At 36.4% G+C, this 26,460-nt stretch overlaps 1 protein-coding gene across 3 annotated transcripts; it reads right to left on the bottom strand.

Moving 5' to 3' along the window:
- Positions 1-1,245: 1,245 nt before the first annotated feature.
- LOC125163242 (arylamine N-acetyltransferase 1) lies at positions 1,246-21,386 on the bottom strand. Of its 3 annotated transcripts, XM_047854729.1 has the most exons (3): positions 21,309-21,386; positions 2,009-2,224; positions 1,246-1,885 (listed from the first exon to the last, which is right to left on the bottom strand). In XM_047854729.1, the coding sequence occupies exons 2-3, from the start codon at positions 2,216-2,218 to the stop codon at positions 1,346-1,348; spliced, it is 750 nt and encodes a 249-aa protein (XP_047710685.1). In that variant the 5' UTR covers positions 2,219-2,224; positions 21,309-21,386; the 3' UTR covers positions 1,246-1,345. The 3 variants fall into 3 exon arrangements, with proteins under 3 accessions (XP_047710685.1, XP_047710684.1, XP_047710683.1); XM_047854728.1 differs by lacking the exon at positions 21,309-21,386 and adding an exon at positions 17,052-17,105 and having other exon boundaries at positions 1,248-2,224; XM_047854727.1 differs by having other exon boundaries at positions 1,249-2,224.
- Positions 21,387-26,460: the final 5,074 nt, after the last annotated feature.

Genomic DNA, 26,460 nt, shown 5'->3' with positions numbered 1-26,460 from the left:
ATGGTGAGAATATTATCTCTACTCATAGCAACTTAAAATACAATACACATTCTTAAAGGTCACCATGTTGTACAATCTTCAGAATATAACTGAGATTTCATCCTTTAAAAAAAATTTTTTAATATTCATTTATTTTTGAAAGAGAGAGAGAGGGTATTTTTTTTACCATTGTTCTTCTTTCCCAAGATTGCTTTGGCTACTCAAAGTCTTTTATGGCTCCATACACTTTTTAGGATTGCTCCATTTTTGTGTAAAATGTCACTGAAATTTTGATAGTGATTGCATTGCCTCTATGGATAACCTTGAACAGTGTGAATATTTTAACATTTAATATTCATTTATTTTTGAAAGAGAGAGAGAGAGTATTTTTTTACCTCTGTTCTTTCCCAAGATTGATTCGGCTACTCAAGGTCTTTTGTGGTTCCATACACTTTTTAGGATTGTTCCATTTTTGTATAAAATGTCACTAAAATTTTGATAGTGATTGCATTGCCTCTATGGATAACCTTGAGCAGGATGAATATTTTAACAATGTTAATACTTGTGATCCATAACGTGGTTTATCTTTTTTTTAATTTGTGTCTTCTTTATTTTTTCATGTGTGTCTTTATTTCATCACTGTCTTATAGTTTTTGAGTGTATAGATCTTTCACTCTTGTGGCTAAATTTATTCCTAAGTGTTTTATTGTTTTCATGCTATTGTGAATTTCTTTTTCAGATATTCTGTTAGTGTATAAAAATGCAATTGGGGGTGCCTGAATGAAAGGAAAGCATCGGAGGAAAGCAAGAGCCTAAGGTAGTGACAACTTCTCATTGGCTGAATTGTGTTATCATTGGCTGATCTTGTTGAAGGGCAAGGAAAAATTCTTACTTTTGGAGTAAAGTAAGCTTCTTATTGAGAATGCAAGATACACATCTTGTTGGGGTCTGCAATTGATGAAAAGTGGTAGGACGTATGAGCTCCCCATTCTGGCCTCCCAACTCTATTTTAAATGAAGTTTCTTTCATTCATTTTCACAAACCAATATGGAAGATTTCCTAGCACAAATCACTACATTCACCCAAGAAAACCATAGGCCATCCTTAAAATACTTATTAATTTTGAAAAGTTTCTGATTATATTTCTTTAAAATGTTATCAAACTATAAATCCTGATATTTTTAAGAGTGAAATTTTCTTTAATATAATGTGCAAACAATTGAGGAAATATGGTAATTGATAGTTGATAAATTCAGTGATAAATACATAAACATTAGTTTATTTTCTCTAATATATGTTTAATATTTTTTATAACAAAAAGTTTCAGTACATTAAGTAATACTGAAGACTATTTTTACTCCTTACTCTAAATGGTAAAAAATTGATCACCATATTTGGGCACAAACTTTCTCTCTAAGGAAATATTAAATGTATTTTTCAGCTTTTGTTCTACTTCTTCTTCATTCAGGACCTTAAACTCTACCAAATCCATATTGTCCTTATAATTGAATTTCCTATAGGTAAGGGTGCAGCCCACTAAACAGTGAACCCCTTCAGATGTCTGCAAGGAACAGAATGACTTGCTTGTAAACACAGATGTTGGAGATGTCTGAAGGTATGTATTCACAGACTCAAAATCTTCAATTGTTCGAGGTTCAAGAGTAAAGGAGTATATTTTTCGGTATTTATTTTTTTCCAGGAGATCAGAATTAAGAAATTCTTCATTTGCAATGTACTGCTGTCTTCTGATTTGGTCCAGGTACCAGATTCCTCTCTCTTCTGTCAAGCGGAAGATGCAAGGCACTTGAGGCTGATCCTTTCCAGAAATTAACTCCAGAGGCTGCCACATCTGGTAAGAACGTCCAAATCCAGCATCCACTATGTAATTCTTACCCTCAGTAGTCACCTTCAGCAGGAGATGAATCATAGCATTACTATATTTGTTGGCTGCAGTACTGTACACATAACCCCCCAACATTGTGGTCTCATAACCAATTGTGGTCAGAACCCAGTACAGAAGATGATTGACCTGGAGACACCATCCACCACGGTTCCTCCACACAACTTGCTCAAAAATGGCCTTCAAGCCCAATTCCATGGTTTCCCCACAATGGATGTTAAGGTTCTCAAAGGGAATGGCTCGGATCTGGTGCTGAAGAATGTCAGTTAATGTTTCCAAGTCCAATTTGTTCCTAGAATTCTTATAACCAATTCTTTCAAAATATGCTTCAATGTCCATGATCCCCTAAGGGAAAGACAAAATAGAAACAAATATATTTCTTTTCCATTTGAATTTCTTTTATTAGTTTAATTATAACATATTTTTAATATGTAAATACAATCAGTGGTTATAAAGATCCATAATCATAAGTCTTTAGTGCTTTTATTGTATAAAATACTTTGATGAATACAAATTCACCTAGTAGACTTAGTAACCCTGTAGGAAAACTATCATTTCATTCACATTTTGAACATGAAAAATTGGAAATTCAGAATAAGTGAGGAGCGAAATTATAAACAGCTTACATGTGGTTTTCTTCATGATGAACAAAGCAAGGTTTGAATCAGTATCAAAACAGGATTTACAAATAATTCCTAATATAAACAGGAGAATTATTAAAGAAGTCCATTTTGTTCATGGTGCCTGACCCACTCACTTTCCCCTTTAGATAAAACCATAGTCAAAGTTTCCCACTCAAAGATTTACATTCATTTGTGCACTGATTTATTAATTCATTTAATATAGTTTCTGAATACCTACTATGTATTTGCTACTGATCTGCTGCTTGCTTGCCCACAGAAATCTTACATTTTAGTAGGGATTGGGCTGACATAAATAGTAAATTAAATAAACCAATAAAATATTCAGTTTCTTAGATTATGATAAGTGCTTTGTGGAAAACTAAAGCAAAGAAAGAATACACATTGTTCACTGAGAGAACTTTAATTTCAAATAAAGTCATCAAAGAAAGTTTCATTGTGATCTTAAGGATGTGAGAAAATGAACCATGTCCACATTGTGTGGACCACTTAGGCAGAAGAAACAGCAAAAAAAGTACACTTGCCTAGAATGTTCAGAGAACATGTAGAAAGCTAGTGATTGAAGCAGAGTGAAAGGGAATGTGGATTGAAATGAGATCAGACAAGTGACATAGGTCTATAAACCATATCAGCCTTTTGGCCTTTAGTCTGAAGTGCAAAATCACTGTGAGAAGGACAGTAGGGGAAGGTTTCAGTTCAGCAAAGTATACCATAATCATTTTGATATTTCTGGCTATTTTATGAAGAATAAGTTGTACATATTCAGCTGAACATTTAACCTAAGAAAGACCAATTTAAAGTACAAAGGCTCTAGACCAGTGCTTTGCTCATGGATGGCATGTTATCCAAGTCGGGTCAGTGAGACTCTACTGAAGGAATTTTTCTGAAACCTAAGCAGATATATTCTCCTGCAGGGCTAAACACTGGTAGGATATTTTCTCAAAGCTACAAGGAAAACTTGCTGAAAAATAATATCAACAAAGAATTTATGGAGTTGAGAAAAGAAAAGCAGGAGAAAAGACAAGAAAGACATGAATAAAATCTTAAATTATCTCTTGACTTTCCGTTAAGGTGAGCTAAAAAAAAAAAAGCCCTTATTTTGTTAAATCTCATGTAGAAAAGTTTTCTGTCCCCTGCTAGTGAAGAGCCCCAATCCCATGTAAGACACTACTTGTAACAGTGGTGCCTTACCATTGTTAATATAACATGGCCTGAAGTGACATGAAACAAAAGGCCCTGTCCCTAAGCTAGTGGTGATAAGCTATATGTTTCTATTGTCCTTATTGTCATTTCTTTTGTATTTTTTCTCTTTCTTCAGCTCTTTTTTCCATTTTGTTATTGTTTCAAATTTCTGCATTCTTGGTGTCTGCAACTTTATTTTCTCCAAATAATTTCATTTCTTCTCATCTTAATTTGCATTGGTATCTTTTATCAACATGTACAAAAGCTCTAAAACTATCACTCAGAAACAGAGAACAACTGTAATTTAGCCAGACCATCCCAAACCTTTCCTTATTTCTATATCCAGAAGCAGTGTTGAGTAAGGACAGGTAATGTGGAACAAAGGATATAGGGTTTAGATATGCTTTATCTTAAAAGAAATTAGTCAATAGTTTTAAACTACTGAGACTCAAATTGCAATAATTTTATACAGATATCAAGGCAAACCCTTTTTGCAATGTGGCACAACCTGAGATGTCATGGTACAAAGGCTTTAAGTTTAATAGTCATAAGTTTAGTATTTCTCTTTTCTCTCCTCATATCATTTCTTTCAGATTCTTTTATTTCTCTTGTTTTTGACTCAGCTAGCACTCCCTTTCTCTGTTCTTGATATCTGAAATATTGTTTTATTTAAATCTATTAGATCCATTACATTTCTTGTCATCTCAAAAGCATCTTTTCCCAACAAGCTGTAATACTCTACCATGTAGGCACAGAAGAACAACTGGTATTTAGCCAGACCACCTCATACCCTCTCTGGCACCTAACCAATAATCTAAATGTATATATAAGGAACAGAGGTGAAGGTTAATTGAAAGGGAATCAAGTAGTTTATAGATTGGCCATTTGATTCTTGGTCCGACCATTATTACTTCTAGGAAATTATTTTATATAATTTTTGAATTGTCATAGTTTGTTTTCAAGTGTTTTGTTTTCCTTTTTCCCCTCTTTCTCTTTATACTCTTTTTAAGATATAATTTTTTTGAGAGAGAGAGAGAGGATGAAAGTAAGAGGCAGAGAGAGAGAGAGTCCCAAAAGGGGCAGAGAGAAAGAGAGAGAGAGAAGCAGGGTTCATACAAAGTGGGGCTTATCTTTTACCTGAAGCATGGGTTGCATTCTACCTGAAATGGGGCTTGTGTTCACCTCAATCAGGGCTTGAGCTCAATCGGACTCATCAACTGTGAGATCATGACCAGAGCTGAAGTCTGATGCTTAACGACTGAGCCACTCAGGCGCCCTTAAGATAGAATTTTAAATTAGAATTTAGTAACTGTATGTCCACTAAAAAAAATTAGTTTCTATTAGGAGTCTCAATGCAAACATGTTGTAACTAAAAAAATACTTGAGTATTTTGTGACTAAACATAAGAAATTGTGTGTAACTAAAGTGATTCAAAGCAAAATGCTGGGAAAGCATTTCACTGGGAAATAGTGAATATTTCTACTGGGAAAGTAAAAAGTAGTTGGAAGGGAAATATCGCATTGGAAACGCTATTAGCTTTATAAGTTGATTTGTAGCATCTCTGTAAAGTGATATACCCTTTGCTTCCAGCTTAAAGATAAATGTAAAACTCAAAGAAGACAAAATGAACATACTTATAGAGTGCTGAGAAGTTTCATAAAGGTACTTAATATCTTAGGCAAATTAGAAAGAGAATGATTTTTAGTTTCCATTCAGAATACTTAGAAATTTCTTATTTCTGGCCTTAACTCTAGAAATAATAGATAAGATAGTAAAATATATATTGTGATTTCCCTTGCAAACAAAAAAGTAGTTTGGTGGACAGTGAATTATTTTTTAAAAATCCCTAAAAATGCAAAACAGAAAAGAAAGGACTAAAAAGTGAATATCTGAATTATGTAGGAGACTGTAGAAAGTATAGCCACAGGAAATGACAGCAGCACTGATGGAATTCTAGTCATGGACATTGTGGAAGCCAGAGGAGGCTCAGAAGCAACAAGATGATTGTCATGGGATCAGCAAGGAAGAGTAAAACATGTTTCATGCCCCTGATTACTACAAGATTTACCAAACACAGAAACACCAGTATGTAATGGTAGTACCTGGTCTTCCTTTAGGTGTAAAGTATATTTGGGGATACTGGCACAGAAAAATAAGGTAATGTTTTTAATGTATGGTGTCACCAGAAAAGAACTGCTTATATACAGAAGATTGGAACCCAACTATCTTCTGTCATAATTCATTTCCACTGAAAAGATTGAAGAGTCAAGTCCCACCCCAACCAGACATCTCCCCAGTCATATTAAAGAAACAAAGAAGGAGGGGAGCCTGGATGGATCAGTTGGTTAAATGTCTGACTCTTGATTTCAGCTCAGGTCATGATCTCATGGTTCATGTGTTTGAGACCTGCATTGGGCTAGACACTGACAGTGTAGAGCCTGCTTGAGATTCTCTCTCCCTCTCTCGCTCTCTTTCTCTCTGCCTTCCCCCCCCCCACACTCCATCTCTAAATAAATAAACTTAAAAAAAAAAAGAAACCAAGGGGGAGCCAGAGCCTCACATACATGAATATAATAAAAAAGCAGAATGCAAATATACTGAGATTGGGATAAGAAGAAAGGACATACTATGTAAAATACAAAGAAAGACCACCAACTCAAGAAAAATATAAACTGAACAATGGAAATATTTTTTTCACAAGTACTTGGAATAATAGAACATTTAAAATGGACTTATAAAATAAAGCCAAAAGATGAGGTGCTAAAATAATACAGTATTATGGAACAAAAGATTTCAGGCCTTAGGAAACTAATGAAGAACAAAAACAAAGCTAACACATAATCAATTATAAACAGAAAAGAACAATATAGATACAGCATGATTTCAAATTTCTTAAGTAGAAGAAAAACTTGATACTCAGATTACTATGAGTTAATAAAAAGATAAAGCCATTAAACAAGGAAAAGTTAGTAGAAAAAGTAGTCAAGGATGATTCAATGTAAAGATAATTGGTGTTTCTGAAGAAAACTCAAAAATCATAATAGAAAGAGTGGGGCGTCTGGGTGGCTCAGTCTGTTAAGTTACCGACCCTTAATTTTGGCTCAGGTCATGATCTCCCAGTGCTGTAAGCACAGAGCCTGTTTGAGATTCTGTCTCTCTCCCTCTCTCTTTGCCCCTCCGCTGCTTGTGCTCTCTCTCTGTCTCAAAAGTAAACTTTTAACAAATAGAGAAAGAGATGACATATTCCTGAAATGAAGCAAAAAAAAAAATAGATTTATAACACAAGAAAAACAAGATTTGGGAAAAGTCTGATTTAACGTATTCAGCACTGGAATATATTCTGATTAAATTGTTGAATATTCAAAATTTAACTATTCAAGCATCAGGCAGAGAAAGCAAACAATTTATAAGGCAGAAAAATAAGACTGGCATCAGAATACTTCACAGAAGTATCCAAATGTGAAGTAATTGAATTATGCTTACAAAGTACTGAATGGAAGTGTGACCCTCAGATGATTATGTTAGTTTTTAATTTAATCATGAAGGCAACATAAATATAAAGACAATCTCAAACATGAAAAAAAAACTTGAGAAATAAAACAATGACAAGCTACCTTGACAAAATATTAACTCTACAGTGGTTAGTGAAGATGTAAATCAAAATGAGAAAAAAATAAGGAAGAGAGAGGCCAAAATAAAGGAGTGCTGCGCAGAATTGACTCCCTTTACTATAGAATAAAGAGTAGAAAATTTATGAGAATTATAGCTGAAGTAATTTAAAAACATTAAAAAATGTGACTCAATGAAACCCTTTAAACCTATTGGCCTCCAACACAGGTACAAAGGGATGAAGAACAGAGCATGTTTAGTGTATGTACCTAGACAGGCACATGGGATTTGTGAGGATTCAGAACTAAGGACAGTGTGGGGAGAATACTGCCTGTAAGCCACTCAAATCACCTCAGATCTCTTTTACCATTTGGCTGTGCTTGGCCTAGCTTTGTGGGTTTTTTTAAATGTATTTAAATTCAAGTTAGTAGTATTGGTTTCAGGAGCAGAACCCAAGGATTCATCACTCACGTATAACACCCAGCTGCTCATCCCACCAAGTGCCCTCCTTAACGCCCGTCACCCATTTAGTCCACCCCCCACACCCATCTGCCTTCCAGTAACCCTGTTTGTATTTAAGAGTCTGTTACGGTTTGCCTCCCTTTCTGTTTTTATCTTATTTTTCCTTCTCTTCCCCTATGTTTTCTGTTATGTTTCTTAAATTCCACATGAGTGAAATCATATATTTTTCCTTATCTGACTTATTTTGCTTAGCATAATACACTCTAGTTCAATCCATGTTGTTGCAAATGGCAAGATTTCATTCTTTGTGATCACCAAGTAGTATTCCATTGTATATATACACCACATTTTTTAATCCATTCATCAGTCGATGAACATTTGGGCTATTGATAGCACTGCTATAAACGGAGTACCTGTGTCCCTTCAAATCATTTTTGTATCCTTTGGATAGATACCTAGTAGTGCAATTGCTGGGTCATAGGGTAATTCTATTTTTAATTTTTTGAAGAACCTCCATACTATTTTCCATGGTGGCTGTACCAGTTTTCATTACCACCAACAGTGCAAAAAGGTTTCCCTTTCTCCACATACTTGCCAATATCTGTTTCCTGAATTTTAAATTTTAGCTATTCTGACAGGTATGAGGTGGTATAACTTTTGCATTCTTATGCATAAGGACCTGCACCCTAGACCTTCTTTGGAGAATTCCTTGAGGGCTTCTAGATATGCTTTGCCTCTCTCTCTCTGGAAAGCTGAAAATGACAGGCTTCTAGGGCTGCCCTCGGTCAGTGACTTACTGGTGGGAGGTTTTGAAAACCCAGGTGCTTGCCTTGTGTCTGGACAAACTTATAGTTCTCACTGAAGCTGAAACTTGGTTTCTCTCAGAAGAACTTCCTTAATATGTCACTTGCACATGGGTCCTTGTCTCAGTGTCTGATTATGGGAAACTGACTTAAGTCGCATTGATGGTTATTTTGGAGAGCTGTATGAAAGAAGGTAAGATATACAGAGGCCAACACTAAAGGGCCTTGAATATCAGATAAAAGACACTTGTTTTTTTCTGTAGATAAAATGGATGGTTTTTTTTTGAATGATCAATATTAAGTGGTTGAATGGACTGCTGTGATTTATCCTTAAGTGACTTATCCTTAAGTGACATGTTACTTCAATTACAATTTACCATTTTGAATGTACACCTGGAGAGAAGGTTGGTATGTAGAATTTGCTGTCTAGTTTCCAGTCTCTAGAATCTCTGTATTTTACATGTGCATCAGTGGTTTTAATTTTTTTTTGTTAAGGAAACCCTTATTGTCTCCTAAAAGGAAGTTACAAGCAAGAGCCTTAACAAAAAATTTAAATAGATTTATCCAGGGAGAGACCTCATGGGGTGGTTCCCTACCACTCAAGACAATGAGTAGCACAAATAAATTATTGATTCAGATGGAATCGTTTGTAACTACTGTCTAAAGTGAGATGAACCAAAGGGACCCACACCAAGACACATTGTAACTAACATGTCAACAGTTGAAGTTAAAGAGAAAATCTCAAAAGCAGGAAGAGAAAAAAAAGCTAGTTATGTACAAGGGAACCTCAATAAGACTAGCAGATTTTTCAGTAGAAACTTTTTTTCTATTTTTCAGTAGAAACTTTGTAGGCCAGAAAGAACGGCCCAATATATTCAAATGTCTGGTAGAGTTATGACTTAGAATTGAAGGAGAGATAAGAATGTACTCAGACAAGTAAAAGTTAAAGGAGTTCATCAATACCCAACAAGCCTTGCAAGCAATGTTAAGAAAACTTCCTTAAGCAAAAAAGAAAAAGCCGTATCTAAATAAGAAAATTATGAAAGAAAAAATTTCCCTGATAAACATATAGTAAAGATAGTGGATCAGACATTTATATAGTTAGTATATAATCTAAAAAACAAAAGTAACAAAATCACCCAGAGTCACAATAATTAGTAAAATCAAATAATCACAAAATTAAATAATAATAATAATAACAACAATAAAATAATACCATGTAAAATAACATCAAAAACATAAAATGTGGGGGGTAGTAAAAGTGTACTTTTAGGATGCAGTTCAACTTAAGTGACCCTCAACTTAAAATAGTCTGCTATGTACATAGGATGTTACATATAAACCTCAAGGTAACCACAAATCAAATGTCTATACACAAGAGAAATAAGAAATAAAAGTAAACAACGCTAGGCAAAGCCACAAACTTATTAGAAAAGATATCAAGAGGAAAATAAAAGAACAAAGAAATAGAAAAACAAACAGAAAACAACAAAAAAAGGCTATAAGCACATACTTATCAATAACTACTTTAAATGTAAAAGAACAGAATGCTCCAATTAAAATACACAGATTGGCTGAATGAATAAAAATAACAAGACACAGACATATGCTGCATACAAGAGACTCACTTGATTTAAAAAAAACACACACACAATAGCCAAATTATGGAAAGAGCCTAAATGTCCATCAACTGATGAATGGATAAAGAAATTGTGGTTTATATACACAATGGAGTACTACATGGCAATGAGAAAGAACGAAATATGGCCCTTTATAACAACGTGGATGGAACTGGAGAGTGTGATAAGTGAAATAAGCCACACAGAGAAAGACAGATACCATATGTTTTCACTCTTATGTGGATCCTGAGAAACTTAACAGAAACCCATGGAGGAGGGGAAGGAAAAAAAAAAGAGGTTAGAGTGGAGAGAGCCAAAGCATAAGAGACTCTTAAAAACCGAACAAACTGGGGCGCCTGGGTGGCGCAGTCAGTTAAGCGTCCGATCGCGGTCCGGGAGTTCGAGCCCCGCGTCAGGCTCTGGGCTGATGGCTCGGAGCCTGGAGCCTGTTTCCGATTCTGTGTCTCCCTCTCTCTCTGCCCCTCCCCCGTTCATGCTCTCTCTCTCTGTCCCAAAAAAAAATAAACGTTGAAAAAAAAAAGATTAAAAAAAAAAACAACAGAACAAACTGAGGGTTGATGGAGGGTGGGAGGCTGGGTGATGGGTATTGAGGAGGGCACCTTTTGGGATGAGCACTGGGTGCTGTATGGAAACCAATTTGACAATAAATTTCATATATTGAAAAAAGTAAAATAAAAATAAAATAAAATAAAAAACACACACAAAAAGACTGAAAGTAATGGGACATAAAAAGATATTTTGTGAATGGAAACAGAAAGAAAGCTGGGGTAGCAATCCGTATATGAGACAAAATAGACATTAAAGCAAAGATTGTAATAAGACCAGAAAAAGGCATTACATAACAATAAAGGGATCAACAAAACAAGTGGATATAACGTTTACATATATAACACTGTTAGGTGCACATGACATAGCAGCACCTAAATACAAAAGCAATACTAACATACAGAAAGTGAGAAACTGACAGTAATAGGATAATAGATTTTAACATTCCACTAACATCAATAAATAGATCATCCAGAGAGAAAATCAATAAGAAATGCCACCTTAAATGACCTATTAGACCAGAAAACTTAATAGATACTGATAGTAACAAGAGATGAAGAAAGGCATTATACCACAGTTTAGAGGTTTAGCCATCAAGAAGATCTAACAATTGTAAATATTTATGCCCCCAACTTGGAAAAACCCAAACAAAAAATCAATTAACAAACATAAACTCCTTGGTAACAATACCATAATGGTAGAAGACTTTTTAAAACAAAAATATTTATGCTTAAGAGAGAGAGTGGTCACACACACATGAGTGGGGAAGGGGCAGAAAGAGCAGGGGGCAGATGATCCAAAGTGTGCTCTGTGCTGACAGCAGAGACCTGTATGCGGAACTTGCACTCATGAACTGTGAGATCATGACCTGAGTCAAAATCAGATGCTCAACTGAATGAGCCACCCAGGTGCCCCAGGAGGAGACTGTAATATGCTGATTACAGCAAGGGACAAATAATGTAAGCAGAAAATGAACAATGAAACAAAGGCTTTGAATGGCACCCTGGATGAGATGGACTTAACAGATATATTCAGAATATTTAATCCTAAAACAGCAAAATACACATTCTTCCCGAGTGCACCTGGAACATTCTTCAGAATAGATCACATATAGGATCAGAAATCAGGCCTCAACAGGTATAAAAAGATCAAGATCAAACCATGCATATTTTCATATCACAATGTTATGAAACTTGAAGCCAACAACAAGAAAAAATTTGGAAAGTCCTCAAATACATGGAGATTAAAGAACATCCTACTAAAGAATAAATGGGTTAGCCAGGAGATTAAAGAAGAAATTTTTAAAAATACATGGAGACAAATGAAAAGGAAAACATGACAGTCCATACCCTTTGGGATGCAGTCCTAAGGGGAAAGTACATTGAACTCTGGTTTATCTCAAGTAACAACAAAAAAGTCCCAAATATACAGCCTAACCTTACAACTAAAAGAGCTAGAAAAGGAACAGCAAAGAAAGCCTAAAGCCAACAGAAAAAGGAAATAATAAAGATTTGAGCAGAAATAAACAATATAGAAACAACAACAACAAAAAAAGAACAAATAAATGAATCCAAGACCTGGTTCTTTGAAAGAATTGACAAATTTGACAATCCCCTAGCTAGACTTATCAAAAAGAAAAGAGAAAGACTCAGACAAAATCACAAATGAAAGAGGAGAGATCACAATCAACACCACAGAAATACAATTATAAGAGAACACTATGAAAAATCATATGCCAACAAACTAGGCAATTTGGAAGAAATGGACAAATTCCTAGAAATGCACAAACAACCAAAACTGAAACAGGAAGAAATATAAAATTTAAATGGACTCCTAACCAGCAAAGAAATTGAATCAAAATTCTCCAACAAACAAGTGTCTTGGCAAGATGTCTTCCCAGAGGAATTCTACCAGACTTTTAAAGAAAAGTTAATACCTATTCTCAAACTGTTCCAAAAGCTAGAAATAGAAGGAAAGCTTCCAAACTCATTCTCTGAAGCCAGCATTACCTTGATTCTAAAACCAAACAAGGACTCCACTGAAAAGAATTACAGACAAACATCCTGGTCTTTTGCATCTGAAACTAGATGCAAAAATTCTCAGCAAGATACTAGCAAAATGAACTCAACAGTACATTAAAGAATGATCGACTGGCACTTATTCCTGGGTTTCAGGGTTGGTGTATCACATTGACTGATTTGTGAGTATGTAACCAACCTTGCAGCTGAGAAAATTGGACAGTGACATGCAGAAAAATGAAACTGGACCACTTTCTTACATCATACACAAAAATGAACTCAAAATGGATGAAAGACCTAAATATGAGACAGGAAACCATCAAAATCCTACAAGAGAAAACATGCAGCAATCTCTTTGACCTCAACCTCAGCAACTTCTCACTAGACATGACTCTGGAACCTGGGAAATAAAACACAAAAGTGAACTATTGAGACCTCATCAAGATGAAAACTCCTGCACAACAAAGGAAACAATCAACAGAACTAAAAGACAACCAATGGAATGGGAGAAGATATTTGCAAATGACATATCGGATAAAGGATTAGTACCCAATATCTATAAAGAATTTATCAAACTAAACACCCAAAAACACAAATAATCCACTAAACAAATGGGAGGAAGACATGAATAGACACCTTTCCATGCAAGACCTACAGATGGCCAACAACACATGAAAAATGCTCAACATCACTTATCAGGGAAATACAAATCAAAACTACAATGAGATACTACCTCACACCTGTCAGAATGACTAAAATTAACTCAGGAAACAAAAGACGTTGGTGAGGATGTAGAGAAAGGGGAACTCTTTTGCACTGTTGGTGGGAATGTAAACTGGCCCATCTGCTCTGGAAAACAGTGTGGAAGTTCCTCAAAAAATTAAAACTAGAACTACCCTGTGACCCAGCAAATGCATTACAAGGTATTTATCCAAAGGATACAAAAATGCTGATTCAAAGGGGCACATGCAGTCCAATGTTTATAGTAATGCTATCAATAATAGCCAAATTATGGGTAAGAGCCCAAATGTCCATCTACTGATGAATGGCTAGAGATGTAGTATATATATATATATAACGGAATATTACTTGGCGATGAAAAAGAATGAAATTTTGTCATTTGCTGCAACATGTAGGGAACTAGAGTATATTATGCTACATGATATACTTCAGTCAGAGAAAGAAATATCATATGATTTCACTCATGTGGAATTTAAGAAACAAAACACATGAACAAAGGGAAGGAAAGGAAAAATAAGGAAAAAACAGAGAGGGAAGCAAACCATAAGTGGCTCTTAAGTGTAGAGAACTGAGGGTTGCTGGAAGAGAGATTGGTGGGAGGGTGAGCTAAATGGGTGATGGGCATTAAGGAGGGCACTTGGGATGAGCACTGGGTGTTATATAGAAGTAATGAATCACTGGGTTCTACTCCTGAAGCCAAGACTTCACTGTATGTTAACTAACTTGCATTTAAATAAATAAAAAAATATAGATAGCACATATCATCAAAAACAGCAGAATACATATTTTTTTCAAGTGCACATGGAACATTCTCAAAGATACATTACATTTTAGGCTACAAACAATTTAAGAAGACTGAAATCATATCAACCTTCTTTTCAGACCACAACAGTTTGAAATTAGAAGTCAATTACAAGGAGAAAACTGGAAAAAGCACATACCCGTGAGACTAAACAATATGATACTAAACAACCAATAGGTCAACAAAGAAATCAGAGGAAATCAAAATATAACTCAAAACAAATGAAAATGGAAACACTATGGCTCAAAACCTCTGGGATGCAGCAAAAATAGTTCCAAAAGGGAAATTTACAGCAATGTGGGCCTATCCCAAGAAATAAACAAAAATACTGAAATAGTCAAACCTTATACCTGAAGTAACTAGAAAAAGAACAAAGTCTAAAGTTAGTACAAGGAAGGAAATAATAAAGATCAGAGTAAAAATAAATAGAGACTAAAAAAAACATAAACAAAGATTTGTGAAACTAAGAGTTGGTTCTTTGAAAAGATAAAAAAAATTGACAAACCTTTAGCCAGACATCTCAAGAAAAAAGAAAGACCCAAATAAGTAAAATCAGAAATGGGAGAGAAGTTATAACTGATAATGCAGAAATACAAAGAATAATGATAGACTATGTGAAAAATTACAACAATTACCTGCCAACAAATGGGACAATCTGGAAGAAATGGATAAATGTCTAGAAACTATCTTCCAAGACAGAATTAGGAAGAAACAGAAGATCTGAATAGACATTACTATTAATGAAATTGAATCAATAATAAAAAACAAAAACAAACAAATCAACCAAACACCAAACAACTCCAAACAAAAGCCCACGTGTCTTAAAAGATAAATTCTACCAAACATTTAAAGAAGAGTTAATACCTATCCTGGTGAAAATATTTCAAAATAATTAAGAGAAATGCTTCCAAAATCATTTAAGAAGGCCAATATTACACTCATACCCAAACCACAGAAAGACACCACACACACACACACACACAATTTCAGGCCAATATTCCTGATGAACACAAATGCAAAAATCCTAAAAAATTTAGCAAACCAAATTCAACAATATATTAAAAGGATCGTACACCATGATCAAATGGGATTTATTCTAGAGATGCAACAACATTCACAAATGAACAACAGTAATACATCATATTAGCAAAAAGAAGGGTTAAAAAATATGGTCATTCTTAATAGATACAGAAAAAAGCATTTTATAAAATTCAATATATCATTTATGGTAAAACCTCTCAACAGAGTGGGTATGGAAGAAACATACTTCAACATAATAAAGGCTATAATATGCAAAACAACAGCCAACATCATAATCAACAGTGAAAAGATGAAAGTTTTTCCTCTAAGATCAAGAATAAGATGAATGCCCACTATTGCCACTATTATTCAACATAGTATTGGAAGTTCTAGCCACAACATTAGAAAAGAAAAGAAAGAAAAAATCAAAGTGGAAATAACAAGTAAAATTATCACTATTTGCAGAAAACATGATACTTTATATAGAAAACTCTAAAGATTCCACCTAAAAAACTATTAGAAGTAATAAATGAAATCAGTAAAGTTGTAGGATGCCAAATTAATACACATACACCTGTGGCAATTCAGTCAGGTCTTGGACATAAGTAACTGATAAGAGGTTAATATACAAAATATGTAAAGAACTCACAAGCTCATTATCAAAAACAAATGAACAAACAATCCAATTAGAAAATGTCCAGAGGACCTGAATATGAATAGACATTTTTCCAAAGAAGACATAAGGATCATCAACAGATGCATGAAAACACTCAATATCACTAGTCATCAGGGAAATGTAGATAAAAACAATGAGATTTCACCTCACACCTGTTAGAATGGCTAAAATCAAAACCACAAGAAAGACTAAGTGTTGCCAAGGAAATAGGAAAAAGAAACCTCATGCACCATTGGTCAGAATGCAAGCTGGTGAAGCCACTGTGAAAAGCAGTGAGGTTTTGAGGTTTCTCAAAGAATTTAAAATAGAATTACCATGTGGTCCAGTAATTCCACTACTAGGTATTTACCCAAAGAAAACAGAAACACTAACTGAAAAGATATATGCACTCTTATGTTTCCAACAACATTGTTTAAAATAACCACATGCAAAAAAAATGATACTGGACTGCCTTCTTACACCACATACAAAAATAAACTCAAAATGACTTAAATGTGAGACCCCAGACTATGAAACTGATACAAGAAAGCATACACAGCTCTTAGACATTGGTTTGCACATGTTTTTTTAGATCTGTCTTTTTAGGCATGGACAACAAAAGCAAAAATAAATAAGTGGGACTACATCAGACTAAAAAGCTTTCAACAGGAAAGAAACCTACCAACAAAGCTAAAATGCAACCTACTGAATAGGAGAAGATACTTACAAAAGATATAATTGATAAGGGGTTAAAATACAAAATATAAAATTAACTCAAAAGATATGAAAAACAAACAATCCAGTTAAAAAATAGGCAGAGGACCTCACCAACTTAATTTTACCTATTCTGACAGGTATGAAGCAATATCTCATTGTGGTTTTGATTTGTATTTCCCTGATGATGAGTGATGAGCATTTTTCATGTGTTGTTGGCCATCTGTAGGTCTTGTATGGAAGAGTGTCTATTCATGGGTCTTCCTCCCATTTGTTTAGTCGATTATTTGGGGGGGGGTGTTTAGTTTGATAAATTCTTTATAGATTTTGGACACTAACCCTTTATCTGATATGTCATTTGCATATCTTCTCTCATTCCATTGGTTGTCTTTAGTTTTGTTGATTGTTTCCATTGCTGTGCAGAAGCTTTTTATCTTGATGAAGTCCCAGTAGTTGATTTTTGCTTTTGCTTCCCTTGCCTCTGGAGAAAGGGGATCACTCTTAACTGTTGGTGGGAATGAAAACTGGTGCAGCCACTCTGGAAAACAGTATGGATTTTCCTCAAAAAAAGTTAAAAAAAGAACTACCCTTGGGGTGCCTGAGTAGCTCAGTTGGTTAAGCTTCCAACTTTGGCCCAGGTCATGATCTCATTGTTCATGAGTTCGAGCCCTGTGTCTGGCTCTGTGCTGACAGCCAAGATCCTGGAGCCTGCTTCAGATTCTGTGTCTCCCTTTCTCTCTGTCCCTCCCCAACTCTCACTCTGTCTCTGTCTCTCAAAAATAAACATTAAAAAAAAAACAGAACTACAACCCAGCAATTGCACTAAGTTTTTACCCAAAAGATATAAAATAACTGACTCAAAGGGGCTTATGCACCCCAAAATTTATAGCGGCATTATCAACAACAGTATATTATGGAAAAGCCCAAATGTCCATTGACTGATAAATGGATACAGAAGTTGTGGCACATATACAAACACACACATACACACACACTAGAATATTTCTCAGCCGCCAAAAAGAATTAAATCTTGCCATTTGCAACGAGACAGAAGAGCTAGAGTGTATTATGCTAAGTAAAATAAACCAGTTATATAAATACACATACCACATGATTTCACTCATATGTAGAATTTAAGGAACAAAACAGATGAACATAGGAGAAGTGGAAAAAAGAGGTAGAGGGCAGCAAATTAACTGTAGAGAACAAACTGAGCACTGATGGAGAGAGATGAGAGGGGGATGGGATAAATGGGTGATGGGTATTAAGGATGGCGCTTGCTGTGATGAGCACTAGGTGTTATAGGTAAGTAGTGAACCAATGAATTCTTAAAACCAATTTGCCATGTTAACTAACTAGAGTTTAACTAAAAACTTGAAATAAAAAAATAGGCAGAGCACCTGAAGACATGTTTCCAAAGAAGACATACAGATGGCCAACAGGTACATGAAAGGATGCTTAGCATCACTAATCACCAGGGAAATAGAAATCAAAACCTCAATGATACATCTATCACCTCACACTGTTGGAATGGCTAGTATCAAAAAAGAAATAGCAAGTGTTTGGGTGACTGGCTGACTCAGTCAGTAGAACATATGACTTTTGATCTTGGGATCATGAATTGAAGCCCCACATTGGGCAAGGAGCTTACTTAAAAAGAAAAAAACACAAATAGCAAATATATGTGAGGATGTGGAGAATAGAGAATCCTTGTGTGCTGTTGGTGGGAATTTAAATTGGTACATTCACTATGGAAGACAGTATGATGGTTCCTCAAAAAATTAATAATAGAACTACCATGCAACCCAGCGATTTGATTTCTAGGTATTTAACTTATGAAAATGAAACATTAATTCAAAAAAATATATACCCCCTAAGTTCATTGCAGGATTGCTTCCAATAGTCAAAATATAGAAGGAATCTAAGTGTTCATTGATAGAGGAATGGATCAAGAAGATATGGTAAGTATATATAATGGAATACCACTAAGCCATTTACAAATCTTGCCATTTGTAACAACATGGACAGACCTACAGGGTATTATGCTAAGTGAAATGAGTCAGAGAGAGAAAGACAACTACTGTATACTTTCACTTATATGTGTAATCTATAAAACAAAACAAACAAGAGAAACAGACTCATAGATACAAGGCTAATCTGCTGGTTTCTCAGAGAGGAGAAGTGTGGAGGGATGGGCTAAAGAGAAGGGGATTAAAATACCAACTTTCAGTTATAAAATAAGTAAGACATGGGAATACAATATACAATGTAGGGAATATGGTTAATAATATGCAATGATTTTACAGTGACGGATAGTGAAGTTATTGGTGATAACTTCACAATGTATATAAATACTGGATCATTATGTTTTATTCCTAAAACATATAAAATTCGACATCAATTACTTCAGTAAAAAAGAAAACAATAAAAATAAAAACTCCTCAGGTAAATTCAAAGTGCAATCAAAGTTGAATTCTCACTCTTCCCCTACTAGCTACATAACCTCAGAAAAACCTCTTGTCACCCTGTGCCTCAGAGTATTCCCATAAATTAGAATTACAAGATGACAGTTTGATATTACTTTACTAAGCTGTAGACAGGACAACATGGCTTATTACATGGAAAAGAACTACAACAGTTTTGTTGTGGGCTGAATGTTTGCACCTCTCCAATATGATAGTATTAAGAAATAGAGGGAGCCTTGGAAGAAAACTAGGGTTTGAAGTTGGAAGCTTCATGAATGAGATTTGTGCCTTTAGAAGTCACAAGACACTTTGCTTTCTTCCTACCTCATTTTTGTCTTGAAAGATAGACCAAGAAATCAGTCCTCTGGACTGAGGAAGTAGAGTCCTACAGCAAGGGGAAGTCAATCCTTGTCAATCCTTGTCAATACACACATAAACTGTACAAATAAGAAGTGTACTTCCAAGTCTCCAGAACTCTAACAAAGAGTTGCTTAAGCAAAACACTTCATTCCTTTTTATGAATTAGTAATATTCCATAGTATAAATAGATGATTTTTGTTTACTTCTTCATTCCTCGATGAGAATTTGGGTTGTGTCCACTTTTAGCTATTATGAATAGTACAACTATGAACATTTGTGTTCAAGTACATTTTTCAGTATCTGTTCTCAAGTCTTTTGGATAGGTAGCTAGGAATAGAAATGCCAAGTTGAATAAAATAATTTTAAGGAGTCCTCCTGAATAACTTTTCTTTCTATGTGCTTTTTTCTTTTCCTCCTCCCTTCCCTTCCTTTCCTTTCCCTTCCCATCTTATCCATCCCATCTTATTTTGGCTCTGAGGCCCACCCCAACGACACTACAACCCAGCCCACTCCCAGAGGCAAGTGACCAACCCAATAATGTTCCAGATGGAAAAGGAGAAGTTTCCAGGCAAGCTATGTCCACAGACCATCCTTGAACTGTGCACTGAAAAGCCCCACCCAAGAGAAGCAGTTGGTATGGCTAAAGACAGTTGGAATCAGCCCCAGGAAGCAGGAAGTTCTGAGAGTTTTGTTTTATTTTGTTTTTGCCCTCCTCAGGAGAAGCAGAAATTCAGATCTGAAGGTAAAATCTGCCTATGTTTAAAGTTGGCTCTGAACTTTTTAAGCCTATAAAGGAAAAAAAAATAGGTCTCTGAACAAGATGCAGCTAAATAGTTGACAGCTAACTTCCTTTGGATTGGGAGAGGATGGGGTCAGCTGTTTTGTGACTGAGAAACTGAAATGAGAGCCCTGGGGAAGGGAAAGAGCAATTTATTTAAAAAGTGCCAACGGGCATGCTGTTGTGAGAATCATGGCAGAACATGGGAGCAATGTCCAGGGTGGAGAGCCCATTGGACCCCTTCCTCCTGGGGTTGTCTGCCTCAGCAGGTTCCTCTCTCCTATGGAATTCTGTACATCTGTGCTCAGGGAGTGGCATCCTCCATCTGCCAACAGTGAAGGAGTTGATACTTGTCAGTTATGGCTCCTGGCACCCTCCCCACTAAGCCTCTTTTCAGTACGATAAAACTTGTGGGAATTCCTTTAAACATTGCAGACAGTGCAACCCAGCCTCCCTGGGCATTTGAGATTATTAGAGAATTTCTGATCAGCTAATGCAGGAGAAACAGGAAATATGGACTTGCTGCCTGCAGGACTAACTGGGCCCTTTGGGACACAGCCAGTTGGGGACAGAGGAGGTGGACACCACTGCTTCAATTATCCAAGAGGGAAATTCAGCTCCCTGAAACACTCATTATACACATTAGCTGTCTTTTAACACACTTCTCTAATCCACACAATCCTTTTAAGTAAGTTCTCTTATTACTTCCATTTTACTGATGAACAAACTGACTTTTAGAGATGTAGAGTGACCTAAGTCCTCATAGCTAAGATGTGGTGTGGCTTTGACCATAACCCAGACGGTTTGAATCAAGGGCCTGTGACCTTATATGCTGTATAGTAGTTATAGCATAAGAATGTAAAGTATGTGTTAGCCAAACTTCCTGAACCACCTTGGGACCTAAAATTCAGGCAAATGTAGTATCTAGTCCTCTGGACTCAACATTTAAGGTAGGAATAAGCCCCAATTTCAAAGCACAGACAAGTCACTTACCGAGTTCCACTAGGACTCTCAACCAGGAAGCAGGCTGCCTGCCTTCTGTCCTCCCACTTCCAGCACCAGTACAGGAAGTGCCCTCCCTGGCCTTGCAAACTGCTCCGCCCTCAAAGCTGAGTTAGAATCACCTAGAGATCTCTGGGAAATGTAGTTGTGCTTGTGCACCTCTGATTCAAATCTATTCATTGAAAGAGTGGAGAGCTGTATTATCTGATGAGCCCTGGCCAAAAGCTGTGAGGGGTAGGTATTACATTGTATTTAACACAGTTCCTGCCTTTACAGAGCCCAAAGCCAGATGTCCTATGTGTAATGTGGAAGGTGAGGGTTTTGATGGGGTCCAGGAAAAGTAGAGGAGGCAGAAGAGGGGTGTTTTAAATCCTCAGGTTTTGACACCCTTTCTTCATCAAGTTCTGTGAGACCCCTCAGTTTCTATTTTTCTTTCTCCCATTCTCCATCTTCAGTCCCATTTGCCACTGCACCCAAAGCCACTGTGTAGTGTGTCTGAAATGTGTCCACATATGTGGTATGAGTGTGACATATGTAATGCGGTTTGTTTTCTGCTTGTGTTTTAAGTTTACCTTAATGGTATAGGTCTATAACTTTTGCTGTTTCCCATGCATTTCCCTTTACACTATCTTTTAAAGCCTATCTGCATGACCCAGTTGTTCCCTTGTGCTCTCTCTTTGATACTAATGGTCTAGTTCATGTAACTGGTGTCATGCTGCACAAAATTGGGACTCTTTACCTGAGGTTTTCTCTTGTCCTATCCTGAGCAGGCTAGATGGACCTAGATGGGTGCAATTTAATGTACCTCGGACCATCACTCAGCACAGCATGATGGGAACAAGAAGATAAATACCCTTGTGTTCTACCCACTTGGATGGCATTACTCTGAGGCATGGACAACACTGTCTCCCAGTGTTCTCCAGTGGGATTAAGCTCTCTTTGTCCATAGAGGCAACCTATCATAATGTATCCTTTATTTATTCTCACACTGCCCCTGCCTCAGTTTCCCGCTCCTGCACTGGTGCTTCCTTAAATCACCACCCAAATAAGCTACTTGAACGCAAATTTACATCTCAGGGTCCAGTTTTAGAAGAAACCAACCTAAGACCATTTAGCTGACTAGACCAACTGGTGACGGACACTTGGGTTGCCTCCAACTCTTCATTACTACAAACACTGCTATGATGAGTACTTTTCCTGTAGATGGACATGAGAACTTTGCTTGGATATACATCAGCAATGAAATGTGCTGGGGACAGGACATATGTGTACTTAATTTCACTGATAATTATCATCCTTCTGAGTAGAAAAATTCCCATTTCCCTCATATCATGATTGACACTTTATGTTAGCAGCATTCAGATGTCTGCCGATTGTATATGCCTAAGGTGATAGGTTAGTGTTGCTTTAATTTACACATCAAAATTACTAGTGGGTTTCAGAAGTTTTTCATATTCCTATTGACCCTTCAAAGTTTTCTGTTTATGAATTAAATGCAAGGTATTGACGAAGCACTTCTTTGCTGTAGTAGCTGGGACACAGCAGAGATGGGGAATGGATTGCAGAACAAATCTTGCTATAAAAGCATCTCAGGGGAAGAATATAATCCCAGAATGCAAGTTTGGGGCTGTTTTGCCACAAAGTATGGGAGAGGAATGTTCACTGGAGTATGGCTATTGTCTCCTTGATTCTGGGAAATTTAAACCTGGAATTAAAATCCAGATGACAAATTTATAATTCTGAAATTGCTTCTATCATTCTAGTCAAAGTAACAGAGGCCTTTGAAACTCTCCAGCAAGAGCCATCAAAGGAATCTAGGATTGGAAGTCTTGAGGCTAAGGGAGTGTAAGACCAAACTCATGGATCCTGGTGTCTGAGGAGGATCCTGAGGTTGTAGGCCTGGGATGTCACTGGGTTTGAGGACTTCCTTGAGCCTCCAGAAGAGTGGCCAAGGCTGAACTTTCAAGCCAAATTCTCACTTAGGTTCTACATATGGAAAGAGAACAGATTTGGGAAACGAACCATCACTGAGCTTTATCACAGAAGGAACAGAGATACAGAGGTGGATTGGGGGTAGTATTAACAGTATTAGTATTTAGTACTAATTAGTATTTAGTATTTAGTACTATTAACGTTAATAGTATTAACGGTAACGTGAAGGAAAGGCCCAATTTCACTGTGACATACGCAGTTTGAAAGCATATAGATTATGTTTTTAAATAAGTCTAGGGCAATTAGAATTAGTATGTCTAATTTGAAAATACTAATATCTGAAAAAGACATCTATGTCAGACACTGCCTCAAAGTAGATTGTATTACTGAGTAATTCCATTTCTTGGGTCCCATGTTTTTCTCATATGTATACCTATGATCTTGTATGACTGACATTTGGTTAGTGGTTGTTATTATTATTTTTTAAATGGTATTCAGCAGGTAGGAGTCTAGAAATAATTTTCTACTTGGAAATGCATCCTTTAAACTGGAAATATGAAACCACTTAATTAGGAAATATAAAAGTACTGAAATGTCTATTTGTAGGTGAATTTATGAGGCAATTTCTGTTATTATTTCTTTCAATTTTTTATTTAAATTCTAGTTAGTTAACATATAGTGTAGTATTGGTTTCAGGAGCAGAATTTAGTAATTCATCACTTACACATAACAACAAGTGCTCTTTGTAATACGCATTACCCATTTTGTCCATCTCCCACCAACCTCCCTCTATCAACCCTCAGATTGCAATCATTAAGAGTTTCTTGGGGGGTATTTAGGTTGCCAGATGAGTAGGGGTCCCTAAGCTTGCCTCATCCCTCAAACACAGCTAGATAAATAACAAATCATTTGAACACCCAAGAAGTCAATCTGAGGACTGAGAGAGGTAGAAAAAAGCAGCCACATTATGTAAGGTAGGAGCTGTGGAAAGTTGATTTGGGGGAGAGAAGAACTGAGGGTGCTGCAAAGGGTAAGGAGCCCTGATCATGGAGAGAGGAGGAAGAGAGAAAAAGAAAAATGAAAGCATGTGCACAAGAAAAATTGTTCCTCAAACCATTGACTGGGAAAGGGAGGGGGCATGAATGCCACAAGTTTTTGTAAACAGTAGAGTGCAGAGTTTGAAGTTTCAGAGGTCTGTGCCATCTCCAGGGTGGTGCCTAGTGATATTGGTGGTGCTCCAGTGGGGGGAAAGTGTAGAGACCCAGAAGTAGGCAGCGTGGTTTGAGGATCCCTTGGGTCACACGGGGGAAGCAGTTCCTCTTCTTGGAGTGCAATTGGGAGTGACAGCACAGCCTTTCCAGGGGTAAAAGTAACAGCAGCACCAGTGCACTGCCCTTTTCCCTACCATGGGAACAAAGACACTGGCTGAGAGCAGCAAACCTTGGTGCAGACTTTTAGCTGCACTTTACCATAAATTTCAAACCATTGTACAGTCACACAATTGGTTTCTTGGACAAGGAGGCAACAGCCACAATGCAGTGGATACCCCAAAGGATCATCATAAGTCCATGCCACTTGGATCTTTAAAACTCAGAGTTTTAAAACCTAGCTATTGGCCTGATAAGACACAGGAGAGCTAAACCACCTGGCTGGTGGATAGTTCAGATGCAGGCAGGGTGAACATGGGGATTTGGAGGAAGCCAAGAATACACAAGAGGTGATTTCTCTTCTGTGAGAGCTTCCTGAGAGTGGCAGGTGTGAGCTCCCTACTCGGGCCAAGAGTGAGACCAAGACCAGCACAAACCCCAAAGCACACACCAAGTCTACTGGTCTTAGAGTGCTGGAAAGTTTCAACTCTAGGGGAAATAGGATTTAGCCCACCCTTTTTTTTAATCTCTTTTTAATATAGCCATTACTTACAGGAGCAGGTATACAAAGTCATTCTGAACAATCACACACACAAAACAGTGACCAAGACAAAAAGACAAGATAGAGGAATTTACCCCCCCCCAAAAAAAAGAACAGAAAGAAGTCATAACCAGGGATTTAATAAATACAGATACAAGTAAGATGTTGAGCCAGAATTTAAAACAACTATAAAGATAGTAGCTGAGCTTGAGAAAATCATATAAGAAACTGAAAAATCCTTTACTGCAGAGATTGAAGAACTAAAAATTACTCAGGCCAAAATAAAAATAATACTATAGCTGAGGTGCAAACCTGAATAGATGTCATGAAAAGGAGGATGGATGAAGCAGAGGAACAGATGAGTGATATAGAAGATAAAATATGGAAAATTATGAGGCTGAAAAGAAGTGGGAAAGATAGGTATTGGATCATGAATGTAGACTTAGACACTTCAGCAACTCCTAAAAGCATAACATTTGTAGCATAGGAGTCCCAGAAAAAGAGAAAGAAAAAGGAGCAGCTTATTTTGCCAAATTACAGCTGAAAACTTCCATCTTCTTGGGAAAGAAACAGACAGCAAAATTTAAGAAGCACAGAGATCTCCCAAGAAATTCAACAAAAGCCAGAAATCACCAAGACACGTCACAGTCAAATTCACAAAATACAGAGACAAAGAAAGAACCCTGACAGCAACAAGGGAGAAAGAGTCCTTACCTACAAAGAAAGATAGATGAAGTCCATGGCAGATCTGCCCACAGACTTGGCAGGCCAGAAGGGAGTGACATAATATATTCAACGTGCTGAATAGGAAAAATATGTAACCAGGCTTACTGTATTCAGGAAAATGTCATTAAGAATACAAGTAGAGATAAAAAATTTCCCAAACAAAAACTAAGGAAGTTAGTGAACATTAACTCAGCTCTGCGATAAATATTTAAGGGAACTTTTGGGGTATGTGAGAAAGACCAAAAGCAGCAAAGAAATGATGAGAGAAATGTTCCAGAAACAATTACGAACAATTAATAAAATTTCGCTAAATGCTTAAGTATCAAAGAGAAAGGAGTAAGCTTATTTTGCCAAATTACAGCTGAAAACTTCCTCTTCTTGGGAAAGAAACAGACAGCAATAAAAAGCCATAGGATGTCATAATGAATTAAAAAAACAAGGTGCATCTATATGCTGCCTGCAAGAGACTCATTTTAGACCTAAAGATAACTGCAGATTGAAAATGAGGGGATGGAAGCAATCTATCATGCCTAGACCAATGGAACATAATAGAACAGAAATAAACCCATAATTTTAT

This window comes from Prionailurus viverrinus, chromosome B1, assembly GCF_022837055.1.
Source record: "Prionailurus viverrinus isolate Anna chromosome B1, UM_Priviv_1.0, whole genome shotgun sequence".
NCBI classification, from domain to species: Eukaryota; Metazoa; Chordata; class Mammalia; order Carnivora; family Felidae; genus Prionailurus; species Prionailurus viverrinus.
Note: the sequence above shows the minus strand (reverse complement) of the source record. Positions and strands in the feature narration are given on the sequence as shown.